The 14,133-nt window shown below is 55.3% G+C and overlaps 3 protein-coding genes across 3 annotated transcripts; 2 read left to right on the top strand and 1 right to left on the bottom strand.

Annotated features, from left to right (window-relative positions):
• Positions 1-3,225: 3,225 nt before the first annotated feature.
• Positions 3,226-3,935, bottom strand: PHYSODRAFT_422160 (hypothetical protein; the record flags this gene model as incomplete). Its single annotated transcript, XM_009529886.1, has 2 exons — positions 3,226-3,293; positions 3,554-3,935. Coding segments are annotated over 2 exons (450 nt in total), but the record flags the coding sequence as incomplete, so codon positions are not given.
• An 807-nt stretch (positions 3,936-4,742) lies between these two features.
• On the top strand, positions 4,743-7,434 carry PHYSODRAFT_301482 (hypothetical protein; the record flags this gene model as incomplete). The annotated part of the gene is made up of 5 exons (XM_009529885.1): positions 4,743-5,251; positions 5,275-5,655; positions 5,683-6,097; positions 6,134-6,275; positions 6,629-7,434. The coding sequence occupies 5 exons, from the start codon at positions 4,743-4,745 to the stop codon at positions 7,432-7,434; spliced, it is 2,253 nt and encodes a 750-aa protein (XP_009528180.1).
• A 413-nt stretch (positions 7,435-7,847) lies between these two features.
• Positions 7,848-8,024, top strand: PHYSODRAFT_509117 (hypothetical protein; the record flags this gene model as incomplete). Its single annotated transcript, XM_009529884.1, has 1 exon — positions 7,848-8,024. A coding segment is annotated over one exon (177 nt), but the record flags the coding sequence as incomplete, so codon positions are not given.
• Positions 8,025-14,133: the final 6,109 nt, after the last annotated feature.

The raw sequence follows: 14,133 nt of genomic DNA, 5'->3' as shown, positions 1-14,133 counted from the left end.
GCTCGCCACTCTGGTCTTCCTGCTCCCTGGCCAGCGTCGTGTCGACGTGTCGTCGGCTCTGCCCGAGCACGTAGATGTGCGGTATTGGATCCCGTACTGGCGCCTCACCCAACCAGCGCAGGACCTGTCGGACGAGCTGTCAGCCCGGCCGTTGCTGGCTGAGTTTCGGTTTGTGCGGTTCGTCAGTTTCTACGTGGCGTCCGCCTACTGTGACACCAAGTTTGTGCTGAAGACGTCGGACGTCTACCTCTGCGGTCAAGTTCTCTTGTATGAGCGCTCGTCGCGATCGCGTTGGTGGATGACGGTGATGTTCTTTTGGAGCCAGGCCCCCCTTACGTCTGTATCGTGGTTGTACGCGGCTACGAGAACGAGCCCCGCCGTACCGTTGCCATCCCGCTGGATGATGGCCGGGCCCACAGCATCTCGACCCCCGAGTTCATGCTTGGGTTTTGCCACGGCTTACCTGCAGGGCTTCGCCCTCCTCGGTTCTCCGGTTCGTGGTCAGCGTTCCTCACATCGACTCCGACATCGGCCGCCGCCGCTCGAGTGAAGCTCCAACAAGCATTCCCCCACCCACGCGGTACTTCGGAGGCGACAGTTGACATCGGCCAACGCTCGGTGTGCTACGTTATGACCCGGGGTGAGAAGACAAACATTCACCCTATCGATTATGCATTTGGCATGGCATCTCCGCCGAGTTAGGACGATGAACACGCATGAGGCGAGGCGGGTGAACGCCTGACCGCCCAGGTGTATAGCTTGGTGCGTCCCGGGTGCAGACTCCCGAAAGGGGTGCACCCAGAACAAACCCTAGCCGGAGATAGTACATCTAAATGTACACTCCAACCGGGGTGGCGTGTGTCCTTGTGAACAATCCCTGTGGGTTCGTTTGTCTTCGTAACGAGGGGTCTTCAACCGTGGGTGAGTTGTCTTGATACTTGTAGGTCAGTAGGTAGCAGGGCAGAACGTAACCTTCCTGGACGTCGCCTCTGACAGCCCTCAGACAACCAAACAATACAAACAGATACAGAGTTATATACAAACACGTAGCCCTTCCTTATTCTTTTGGACCGTGAAAGGGTCGGTCACTACTCCAGTCAACTCCAGCCGGACTCCGGGATACTGGTCAATCCCGGTTGGCTTTGGCTCACGCGCACCACCCTCAAGTACTAAGAGAAACTAACACAATCAAATACCTCCTATCATACAATAGCTCTTAAATCAATACTTCCCACCCGGGGCTACTCCAACCGGGGTGACAAGGTAATCGGTAATATGAAATGCGGGGCCTTCCTGGTCTGGACGAGCTAACCGCAACTAGGAAATGGAATGGGATGGATCAACCTCGGGTTGTCGCCCGGTACTCACCCCAACTTGGACTGGACTTTGTTGCGGGAGCTCGACCCAGATGTCACAGTTGCTGGGCCCTCACACGTAGACTTAGTCGGTCCTCCCGTCCGGTAGGCTGCTCCAACTGACTTGCGCGATCCTTGCCAAAACGAACTCTGTTTATCTGTTATCTGTGGTCTCTCTCTCTCTCTCTGTCTGGCTATCTTCTGTCGATCTTTACATGCACTCCATCTTGACTTGTCTTCGCTATGGTCTTGTCGTCGTAATCGTCCGCGGTCCCTCGTAACATACTTCCAGCAAGTATAATCATCACTGGGTACGCAAGCGAAGTTCAATGTTCCACGGAATCCGAACAGATCTTGGCTGGTCGGCTTGGTCGGTCGGAAACATCTTGGACTTTGTATACTGGATCTTCGCATCTGGGATGGTATCTTGGTATCTCCATTCGGGATTCATGATCATCTCCAAACGGGATCACACTCCACTTGGGCTTCACATCCGGGGTATCTTGGACAGCTTCACGGTTTCTGGCTCTTCACTCAATCCGGTCGGGCTCCTCTTGCGTTGTACAGTGCACCAAGAGCAGGCGACCTCCAGTCGGAGGCACTTTTACGCTCCCTTGGGCTTTGCCTCTCGTTCGGTACTTGGTTCCAGCCGGAGTCCGCTCTTGGGGACATCTCCATCCGGGGTCACCAAACCTTGTACACCGCCAACGCGAGTCCGGCCGGGATCCGCTCTTCCCATATACCACGTGTCGCTGCCTCCCTCTCCCATAGTGAGCCTCTGAGCCAACCAATCACAGGCGCGGCTCGGGGAATCCTCGAAAAATCTCCAATTCCATCGTGTCACGCAGCTCACGATCGTTCTGAGCCGGGCTACCCTTTATCATTATTGACTCGTGAAGAAACTTTATTGACACCAGTTGATGTGATGTTCCCTACCCTTGTGAGCGGACATACTCTTCCTGCGGGGAATCCACCTTACCTACCGTCGATGGGTTTTCCGGCAACTGGCTCGGTACCGGCAGCGTCGACGACGCCGGAGCTTTCTGCTGGCCTCGCAATGATGACCACCCTGTTTAACGAGCAGCGCGAACAACACCGTGCGATGGAGGCACGTGTCTCGGCTCTCGTGTCATTAGTGCAGCAAGGATTGCCGACTCGCGTGGCCCATGTGCCCTTCCAGCCCCAGGCCCTATATGCGCCTGCGAGTGACCCGCCTGTGATTGGAAGTACGGCGGAACCAACAAGGTCTATGCCAGAGCCAAACTATTCGAGCCAAGTTAATTCAGCGCGACGGTCGCCTCAGCGTAGACAGATCGTGGCGTCTCGAGGACGTACCCACACCCGCGGCCGTTCTTCTCGTTCTCCTTCGCGGGAAACCCCTCGAGGCTCGCGTGCTTCGCGTCGTAGCCGATCTCGCTCTCGCTCGCCTCGTTCCGACCGCGCCAGTCCCGTCCGTGACCGTAGGCACTATCATGGCCACGCCAGGCGTGAGCACCGTTCGCGCCGGCGCTCTCGTTCACGCGGCCGGGCCCAGCGGTCGCCGTCTCGCTGCTCACGCAGCCAATCGCCACAAACCCGTGACACAAGTCGTGGTCGCGCCCAGCCTCATGTACGTCTATCCCGAAGTCGTGAACGTGTATCTACGAGTCGTTCAGGCTCTCCGCACAGACTCTTGCGCAGCCATTCGTCGGATGCAAGACGTCGCCCTCGCAGCCGCTCGGGTAGCAACAGGGTCCAGGGTCACACTTTCCACCGACGCCATCTACTCTCGCCGCGTCATCCAAACCTGTCGGTCAGTTGCAGTCGGTCGCCATCACGACTTCGGCGCTCAAGGTAGTTGACAAAAAGCGTGTCGGTTTGCTCAGCGATCGAACGTGCAATCCTTGACCACTTGGTATCGAACGCACACTGGTGCTCCATTCTCGGGCGGAATCTGATCTCGAATTTTAGACGGGATGACCGACTGCTGGCGACCACGTAGTCCGTTGGGTTGGGTCCGTTGTCGGTCCGTAGTGCGGCCTCGATTGAGCCCGGAACGATGCGATCCTCGAGAGTCAGCTCCGCCGTGGCCATCATAGACAGACCGAAGAACGGCATCGTTTTAAAAAACCAGAGGACGTACTGCTGGTACTCATGGGAATCCGGACGAAGCATCCGTGATGACCGGGGTGCGAGATCTCGAGCGTGAAGGCCATGACGAATGTCCTCAAATAGACCCGAAAAAACCGCTTGGTAGACGTTGCACATCGCGTTGAGTAGTTGCAATGGGGCCGACTTCGGCACATGATGCAACGCGTGATCGTGTACCGCACGGAAAATGTCCGCAACGGCGGACGGATACCATTCAGCAGCTGCGTCCTGGATGACGTGGAGAACGCGGTGGAGATGATCAGCTCTGCGAATGACATGCGCTGGGACTGTTTCGTGGCCACCCCAGAGGGTATCATCGTGAACTACAGTCCAATCCTGACGAACCCCCCCAGCATCCTCCGAGGACAAGAAGTGGCCAATGGGGCGGCTGTGAAAGTTGACGGCGTACAGCATCTTGATTGACACTTTAGTTACCCGGTAACGGCCGCGGAGACGCTCCCGTCGAAGCATGGTGCAGGCATGGTCATGTGGATTCATTTGCCGAAAGCGATCAAACTGATCGTCGTTACCGGTGGATTGTTCTGCTGGTCGTGGTCCCACGTGAGCAGTGTCGTCGATGATTGCATCATTCTCAGAAGGTCGGAACAGACTGTTACCGGTCGGCCGGTATAGCGGTGGTGATCGGGCGCGGGATCGCGATCTCAGGCGGTCACGGTCGCGTGGTCCGTCTCGACAAATACGGCCACCCACAGCGGACATGAAGTTGTTGGGGAGGGCTTGTAGGCAGATAGGAGTTACCTGGTAATACGAACTCAGCTTCTATCTGTCCCCCCGCGACCAATATGACATCCGCTTTGCCGGGCAACGGTGCCACATGCGACGGTGGAAGGGATGCTGTCGGACGGATCGTTACCATCTAACGCCAGCGCACCACCTCGACCCACTCATGTACCTTTGCTGGGCATAAATTTGGGATCTCAGCCGACGTTCAGTGTTTTGTGCCTCGGCGATTCCATGCGTTCCGCACCTTCACTGCCACTGGATCACCAGGTGATATACGCGGCCTTCGACGGTGGTAGCCGTTCTGCCACCGGTCAGTGCGCATTTGGGTGGGGTGTTTGGACTGCGACGTACTCCATTCCGCATTGTGCAGTCCGCTCATTCGATGAAGGTCAGACCAACAACGTCATGGAGGCCCAAGGCCTGTTGGCAAGTCTTCAATGGCTCCGGGGGAATTACCCTAGAGCTCGCGCTGACATTTTCGGCGATTAAAGCCTAGTTATTCGTCTGGTCATCATGGAGTTCCGTTGCAGTAACTCGCGTTTATGCCCTTGGGTGGCCGCTATCCGTGCGATGGGCACTGGGAGATCGCGATTTTACCTTCACCATGTGAGTCGCGACTATAACGTCGCCGCCGATGCACTGTGCAACTGGGCCATGGATACGCAGTCTCCTAGTGGGGCTATGTCCTATTCGGGCGCTTGTTGGCCGTGTCCAGCTCGATTCGGCCAGGGTATTTGCCCCCCCCCCCCCGTGTTGACTACCTATTCAACTGGATCAAGTGTCTCCCAATCCGATGGTCATGATCATGCTGCAGCGACCAGGTTGCTCGTGTTGTCGGAACTCGAGGTAGTGGCTCACTTGATTCGTGATCGGTTCGCTCCTGAGATAGACGGGAGCCATGTCTACCCTTCTGTGACCCTGCCTCCTGCTTCGCCCGTGGTCAACACGTCGGCACGCCATCAACCATCCCCGTTCGATTCTACAGTCCTCGTTCGTGTATTATCAACGGTATCCAACGCTGTGTACCCCTCGACGTATTTACCAGTCTTCGTCGATGGGCTCATCGTGTTGGTGTCCGCGTTTTCATGGATACGGCATTCCTCGCGGCTTCGTCGGGCCGGCTGACGATCCCGGAGGTGGATCTCCACATATTGGACGGCCTCGCCGCTGACCCTCGCCTCGGTATCGCCGGGACCCTCGAGTTGTTTCGAGGTCACACCTCTCAGGATTTCCGCCCGAACAGGGCCCTCCGGCCGTGGCTATATCGCCAGCATCTTTCCTCCCATCCGCAACTCGAGCTGCTGTGTAACATTGCTGAGAACGGCTTGGTCCCACATTGGGCGGACCCTGTTCTTCGGACCGGTGCCCTACCGTCGCCGCCTAACTACCCAGGAGCCAACCAAGGAGCTTCAATCGTGACACACAAGTTGCTCACAGACTACTAACGTGGAAGATGCATTGTGGCCACGTTGGCTACGTTGGCTTCTTGGGAACGATTTGCCCTTGGCCGTGGACGGCCGCATCATCCACGATCGATCAGCCCCAAGCTTTCGGCCAATGACCACACAGATGCTTCAATATCCCCGGACGCCACATGGGACCCGTTCGTGTACATTGCGCGGCGTATCTGCTACTTTCGGCGCCGTTATCCGGGATACGCTGTCTACGCCATGGTTGCGGATATCGCTGATGCATCCCACCTTGTTCCAGTACGTGCGCGTCATGCATCTGCGTTCTGGGGGAACTTGCTGCGTACGAACCATGGTATTGTGTCTGATATGGCTGTTTTCGGTTGGACCGCGTCACCTGGCTTCTTTGCCGTGTTTGGCAAAGCTGTTCGACACTACCAGCGTTCGTGTGCTTCGGTGGTACTGGGATATACAGAACCCTTCTGAATTTTTCAGTGGGTCGATGACATCCTGTTGATCGAGGTCGATATTGGTGATCGATTGAAACAAGCAGAGACACGTCTCAGAGACGGCATCATGCTCGTATTCGGGTCCTACGAGCTCGCTCCACCAGACCAAGTCCTTCTTGAGAAACTCAGTTAGTGACACGACTGACTGCCGTTGTCTCCGCAAGCTGTTCTGAACAGCTACTAGCCTCTGAAAGAAGGTTTTTGCAATCGGGATAAAGCTGATCACGTGTCGTAACACGCCCACCAGACAATCGAGTTGCTTCCTTGAGATCGCTCGTTTGGCAAGCAGGTTCGAAACCACTGCTTTGGTCCTGTCGGTTTTCCTTTGAGGAACCGATACTACTTCGCTTGGGATATCCCAGTCAATTCCCACTGGGTGGAACTCACGGGACCAGGTGCTAAATTTTCCTTCGTATTCCAGAACGAGTTTAGAGGCATGCCGATGCGCCTATTCGACACAGCTACGACGAACTCTGGCTAGTACAGAACCATCGATGCAGTGTAATGATCACGAGCACGAAGCTCAGAGAACGCGTCGAATTTCAACACCTCGACAATCCAGAAGGCCATGCCAGGGTTGCTCGATGCTGGGAAAGAGTGATGACGAGCTGGGGACCCAAACTGGCGATCAACGGCGCCTGGCGTCAAGTTTGGATTCACACAGATTCTGGAGACGTCGCAAGTATCATTCGTAGAATGAACCGCAGCGATATAGAAGCACAAGACGAATTGCGCCGTTGTGCATTGGGCCAGGCCCAATTTCGACTCGACGTTTGCACTCACCTACTTCCACGAAGCATGGTGCAGCGACGGTCATGCGTGCACATTAGTACTAATAGTATCGATTTGGAACAGATATCGAGCGGACCAGAAGAGTTGAACAAAAGACGCAGCAGCTCAAACGAGCGAGCGTCACCGAGGGGACACTGGGGAGGTACACCAGGAATTTCAAGTTCTGGGAGTCTTTCTGCACCGACTTCGGATTCCCGGTCTGGATCGACGAGCTGCCCAGGGCACAACAAGCACGGATGGTGGGACGGTTTGCCGGACAATGTGCTTCCGAAGGACACAACCGGAGTAAGATCGCCAACAAGTATCAGACCTTTGACGGAAAAATGGCAGCGGTGGTCTTCGCGCACAAGGCAGTTCCGAATGCCCGGCTCAACTACCATGATCCGGAATTTGACCTTATCGCTCAGGGACACAAGCGCACCAACCGTCAAGTGGAGCGGAAGCAACACAGATGCTGCTCAAAATCTACGAGCAGATAGACATCGCAGGTTTTGAGTCTCGGTTAGTGTGGGGTTCGATTGTGATGGGGTTCTTCGTTCTCGACCGTAGCTCGGAGCTATGGGGACCGGTTTCCACAGCACGTTCCGGCAGCGGCGACCGTGTGCACTGAATAAAAGCAGCCAACGTGGTTCTGCGAGATCGCCGTGGGGTACAGACCGGACCAGAGTCCGACGATGCGCACTCCGTGGACGTGATGTTCGAGTCACACAAAGGTGACCGTATAGGCCAAGGTACGGTAGTCCGTCACTACCGTTCGAAACATGCCCAGTGCTAGCTGCAACAGCGTGTCTACGTGCGCGACAACAATGGATTCGAGAGGGAAAGTCGCTGGGGCCATTCCTAACATCAGCATCACGGACGAAAACCATTAAAAAGACACCCGTTTCCACCATCATCAAAGCCGCCGCGCGAGGCTAGGCCTTCCCTCAAAGGACTACTCAACACATTCGCTTCGGATTGGGGGTGCATGTGCGTTACTTGCTGCCGGCAAGAGTGATGTAGTGATCCGACTGATGGACCGATGTTCAAGTTGGTGCTTCTCGGTGTATACCCGGCTGAAACCTGGTATGGTTCAAGACGCGTGATCAAGGCCTCGTCATGGGAGTGTCGCGAAACACCCTTGCTCCACTCGGGGGGAGGCTCCATCGAGGCTAACCCTCAAGGCTTTTGAAGTCCACTTGCCCATCTTTCGCACAGTGATGGCACGAAGGAGGAAAGAGGTCGGTTAGGTACGAGTGGTGTGAACCACACGCCCGAACCGTGGGTTTCCGAACCGGAGAAGAACGAAGAGCCAGCCAGCCACTCGTCGTTTCTTCCCCTGAGAGCTCAGAGTCCCCGAGCAGCCAGCGCTGCGAAGAATTTTTTTAGGGACTTGATTAATTACGTAGGAGTCCTGCGTTAGGACGGGTTTTACCCCTTTCATAAGGTTTTGTGCCGTGGTAGGATAGATAAATATGCGAGACTCCATCGAGGCTAACCCTCAAGGCTAATCAAGTCCACTTGCCCCTCTTTCTTACAGTGATGGTACGAAGGAGGAAACCAAGCATGCGAGCGCGCTGGTTTGAACCATTCACAGGTAGTGGGGCTTTTACAAAACGAGTCGCGGTTGGCTCACACACTTCACTGTTACCGTATATGAGCGCTCACAATTCATACCCCATAACCTTTAAGTTGCGTTGTTGTATTTTGGTTTTGCACCATTCCACCCCTTTATGCTGACTTTTGGATTTTCATGCCAAAAATGGCCATGTTCTGTCAAAACTGCACTATCTCTCCGCTATAAATTATGAGAAAGCTCTGAATTATGAGAGCTCATATACGGTATCGTACTCCTGTAAAACATGCCCACGATATGTAATTATAGAAAACACTTCGATCATTTCCTTTCACGTACATGTCATGGGGCAAGAAAGTAGTCCATTCAGATGTTACGCTGGACTCGGGGATCCAGGTCGATAGGAGTCAGCTCGTCGAAACTGCAGGATGACAGCGTCGACCGGAGAGCCGGGTCGTCGAGGCCAACCCCCAAATAAATGCGTGCAATGTGAATGGACTAGTTTGGAAGATAACAACGCATAGCAGTGAGAGAGTACGAGTACTAGCGCAACGTACATGGCTCGCATGACAATCCGACGTGCAGGAGGTTGCCTAGGTGGCCTCGTGCGTGCCTCGAGCTTCCGTCACCGCTTAGCGTCCAGTATGCCGACCACTGCCAGGGCGAGCTGCCGTGGGTGAAATCCTGTGAGCGGCGAAAACACAGCCTGGAAAGTGACCCTCAACCTCACTAGCGAGGACATTGTTGAAGGCAGGCGGTCGATGTGACGCGAACCTCCGAGGTGACTGTCTACATTACGCTCACACCCGTGTCGTACGAACCCTTGGTCAGTTCTTGGAGCCTTGTCGGTCGAATTGCTCTTGCACTTGCCCTTATCGCCGTGTAAACCTTAGCTCGGAATTCTGCTCTTTTGCTCGCGCGGTGCGATTCCGCCCGGGGGTGCGAGCAGCCCCCTAAATTAGGAGTAGTGTAGTGGGCCTACCTTGGCTCACTGCAACAGCTTACACGTGTGCGCACGTGTATGAGGAAGAATAGCTTAGTTTAATATAGAGTTAATTATACTCGGGCCCCCGAGTATAGATTAATCTAAATAAACTATCCAAATAGTGTTTTTTGGTTAAAATGAGAACTGCTAATTTGTTTTATGTTTATGACTTGTTTATGACTTCATCTGAATGTAATATTCTACGCTAGAAGTCTACCAACGGCTGGTTGGCAGATTTCTACGGCTATGCATGTCGCTCGTTGGCTTAAAGATGCTGCTTTCAGCCAATAGGAATCCTAAATGTGTATGGACCACCCGTCGTGGTGGTCGTAAATGCATGTAACCATTGATGTACCTTACACCAGGGTCGAGGAAGTGTTCAAACCTCTAACAGACATCGCATATGTTAGAGTAACTGTAGCCACTCGTGCGTGTAACCCCGTTACACCATCCCCCCGTCAAGGTTTGACGTGCCGGTCCCGGCACAACAACCACCATTGACCGCTTAGTCAATGCGTGACGTTGAAGAGAGCGCGCTCGTTCCGTAACGAGACCCTTGAAGTTGACGACCCCTGGCGCAGCAGCGGGGAACATCTCTGTTGCTGCGTATCATGCGCGACAGCGTGCGAAGCGCGTCGCTGCCACGGAGGCAGGCACCACAATCTGCCCTCGAAGTGTCTTCGGGCGCTGTTGTTAACAACAGTGTTCGCATTACTTTCCAATGTGTAGCGCATGGTGGGCTTCGTACGCCCTCACCATGTACGGAACGTCTTCGAGCAAGACGTTCCGCGCCTCCCATGTATTCTGGTCGGGAGGGAATCCTCTCCAACGGATACGAAAACGAACCGGTTGCCTGTTCGTTCTCGGGATTCTGTGACCAACAATACGCCCAACTATCCATTGAGTTGAGTCGTGTGCGTCACGAATTGGTGGCGGTGGTGGTGGAAACACGCCCCGTGTGTGGTCAACTTGGTGTTGACTCTGATCTCGCGTCTCCCCACGACCGAGTTCCGGTCGTGGAGCAGTTACAGAGCGCTGCGTTCGGCGCTCTGGAGCTTCCTTACTTTGCGACGGTCTCCCAGACTGCCTCGATCGTCCCGGCCGGGCTGGACCTCCAGCTGGACCTGCCGCTCCAGCGTGACTTCGCGCTGAAGGGGATGATGGCTTCCACCGAATCTTCTGCTTCGGTTCAGCCGAGCTAGGTAGCTCATGCTGCAGGTATGGCTTCAGCCGTCCGACGTAGAACGTCGGATGAAGGCGCATACTAGACGGTATGTTCATAGTGTAGGCGTTGCCGTACGGACCGATGAAGCGCGGAGCAAGCTTGCTTGCTCCTAAGCCGGACACTACATGTTTAGGTAAGTTTTAAGTAGCTAACAAGACTAATGAACCCTTCTCGAATTCATTAGTGTTGCCCCTGCCAACATTGTCTGCATTCAGCTTCTGCCGGTCGCCAGAAGCTTCAATAGTGTCTTGGACAAACCGAATGACGGCTTGTCTTCGCTGCACGAATGTAATTGTGTCCTAGCTGAACTCGTTCTTCTCGCTTCCAGCAGTAGGCCCTGCCTCTGCGTTGGTCTTCGTGGTATCTGTGCCCTGCACAGACACGCTCTTCTTCTTCTTGTTGGTGTCTGTGCCCCGCACAGACACGTTCTTCGTGCGCTTGTCGGCGTCTGTGCCCTACACAGACGCGTTCTTCTTCTTGAGCGTGGTCGCGGCTGACACTATGCAAGTGTCAGCGGCATTTTGCGGTTGCTGCGGTGCAGTCGGAGCTCCTCCCCCACTCAAGGAAGGAGCCACCATCCCGAGTAGACTCGGGAGGCTTGAGTGCCTCATGGCATTCACGTAGAAGGGTGTATGCCCGGTCGAGGCATGCACCGAGTTGTTGATGGCGAACTCCGCCGTCGGCAGGCACTCGCTCCAGTGTTGGAACGAGTGAGCGTAGCTCTTAAGCACGTCTACGAGCACGCAGTTCACGCGCTTGGTCTGCCCGTCCGTCTGCGGATGGTCTGCAGTCGACATCGAAAGTTGACTCCCCAGAAGTGTAAACCCTTCTTGCCAAAGGTGCGCAGTGAAGCGCGGGTCTCGATCCGACACAATGTCGATCGGCATGCCATGGTGTTTGAACACCATGTCAACGAACAGACGCGCCGTCTGTTTCGCAGTCACTTCAGCGGGTACCGCAGCAAGATGTACCATCTTGCTGAAGCGGTCAACAAAGACTACAACGCCCGTACCCCCTGGCTGTCCGGGGGAAGACCGAACACGAAATCCAAAGACATGGACTGCCAACACTCCCGTGGAGTTAGAAGTGACTGCAAGGGAGCCTGCGCGAAGGGCGCAGGCTTCACACGTTGACAAACCTCGCAAGCACGGACGTACTTGCGCACCCATTTATACTGGTGGGTCCAGTAGAAGCCTCGCGTAAGAAGAAGGTATGTCTTCTCACGGCCCGGATGCCCCGCAGTCGGTGCATCGTGATACTCGTACATGTTCCTGAGTCGCAGGTCATGGTCATTGGGCACGACAACGCGGTCCGCGTTGCCGGCGACTGCACTGTAGAGTAGTAACACATCGTGCACCCGATAGCGGTGTGCACTAGCACGAAGGTGTTTCGGCAGCTTCTGACGAGCTTGGTCAGAAGGCGAAGAGCCGTAGGCCAGCAAGAGATTCGTGTCCGCGTCGCGCGCGTACGCGGCCTTCACGTTGTCCATCAACGATGACGTGGGAACTCGATCGCATGGCACCAATGGCATTGACGTCGGCATCATTCGTAGCATAGTCGGGTCGACGCGATATCGCGTCGGCCACTACATTGAGCCTTTCGGGTTTGTACTTAACCCGGAAGTTATACTCCGCGAAGAACGAGAGCTATCTCGCCATCCGTTGCGAGATGTGCGGAGACTTCACAGCAGTCCGCAGCGACGCGAGGTCCGTATAGACAGCGAACGGTTTGCTTCCGAGTAAGTACACTCGGAACTTCGCGAGTGCATACTTCATGGCCAGGCGTTCCTTGTCATGCACCGGTAGTTGCGCTCAGCCCGCTTCAGCTGGCGCGATTGGTAGTAGACGACACGATCACGGCTCTCGCGATCGTGCTGCATCAACGCACATCCGATTGCGAAGTCGGATGCGTCAGATACAACGTCGAATGGACGATCTTGGTCCGCCACTGCCGAGATTAGCGCATCAGTCAAGCCCTGCTTGACTGCATCGAATGCCTGCTGACACTCAGCAGTCCAAACCCACTCGGCGTCCTTCTTCAGGAGCTGTGACAGCGGGCGTATCGTGCCCACATAGTCCTTCACGTACTTACATAAGTACGTGGCCAAGCCAAGGAACTGCTGCAGTTCCTTGACGTTCGACGGCGTCGGCCAATCATTGATCAGGGTCAGGGCGGACACCATTCTTCCCAACGAGATCCCCGAGCACGAATATCTCGCTCGCCCCGAAGATACACTTCTTCAGGTTTGCGTAGAGCTTATGCTTACGCAAGCAGCTTTCGGAGATGCACCTTGTGTATCCCGACGTCGCTCATCCCGTCCGCAGCACGGCTGTGGACGAACACTTCGTCGAAGTAGCTCGGTGCGAAGTCGCGCACCGAGCGCAACAAGTACCTCACGCACCTGTTGAAGGTTGCAGCGGCTTTCTTCAGACCCTGTGGCATCACTAGCCACTTCCAGAACATGTCGCTTGGCGTGCTCACAAGCCGTGAGCGGGATATCGCTCTCACGAATGAAGATCTGATAGAACCCATCAAGCAGATCAAAAGCACTGTATATAGTGCTCTTGACCATCGAATCGATGATAGCATCTTTTCGCGGTATCGGGGTCTGCGCCGGTATCGTCGCATCGTTCAGCTTGTTGTACGCATGAACGATGCGCCAGCCGCCCTGTGGCTTCTTGACACAGAACGTCGGAGCACTTCGATTCCCGCACTTGTCCAGCTTTTTAACGACTCTCAAAGAAGGCGTCGATAGCCTTGACTTGCTCTCGCGGCAGTGGCCACTGCCGCGTGACACAGTACTTCGTGCCCGGCACGAGATCAATCCCGTGCTGAATGCCCTTGTCCTGCGGAAGCTCCGCGCGGATCTCTTCCGGAAGCACGTCCTCGAGCTCCAGTAGAATCTTGTAGAAGGGACTCGACTTCAGCGAGTCCCAGCTCTGCTCTTCAAAGCACCCCTAGTTCGTCTTCGCACTGAGGATGGCCTCGCTCTCAGTGGTGTTTCCATGAAGAACTGCCTCAGTTCCTCACTCTCGCTCTTCGTCCTCTCGGCATCCGAGAGAATGCAGATCTGCTCAATGCGTCCATCATGCAAGTCACGCGCGAAGCGCTTCCTGCTCATACCTGGAAGCGAAGTCAACTCCGACGCTTGCGTCGGAGGATTAGCGAGCCATTCCCTGTACCGGAACCAGGCACAGGTACACGCCAAGACGTTCAACGTCTCGACGTCCGGCTTCCGTCTGCCCGGCAGACATTCCTTGTAGCGCTCGGCCCCCGGCCGAGACTTGCGCAGTGATCTCCGCATGCGCCGTCTTCTTGTCCTGCGGAGCCCGGCTCCGCATGATTCTTGACCTCGTCCAGGCCCAGGCGTGGACGGGTGTGTTTCCTTAGTATCGCCGGCGGGTTCATCCCGCGGGCGAGCGACTTTAA

The sequence above is a fragment of the Phytophthora sojae genome (assembly GCF_000149755.1).
Source record: "Phytophthora sojae unplaced genomic scaffold PHYSOscaffold_5, whole genome shotgun sequence".
NCBI lineage: Eukaryota > Oomycota > Peronosporomycetes > Peronosporales > Peronosporaceae > Phytophthora > Phytophthora sojae.
This window is presented reverse-complemented; position numbering and strand designations above follow the sequence as displayed.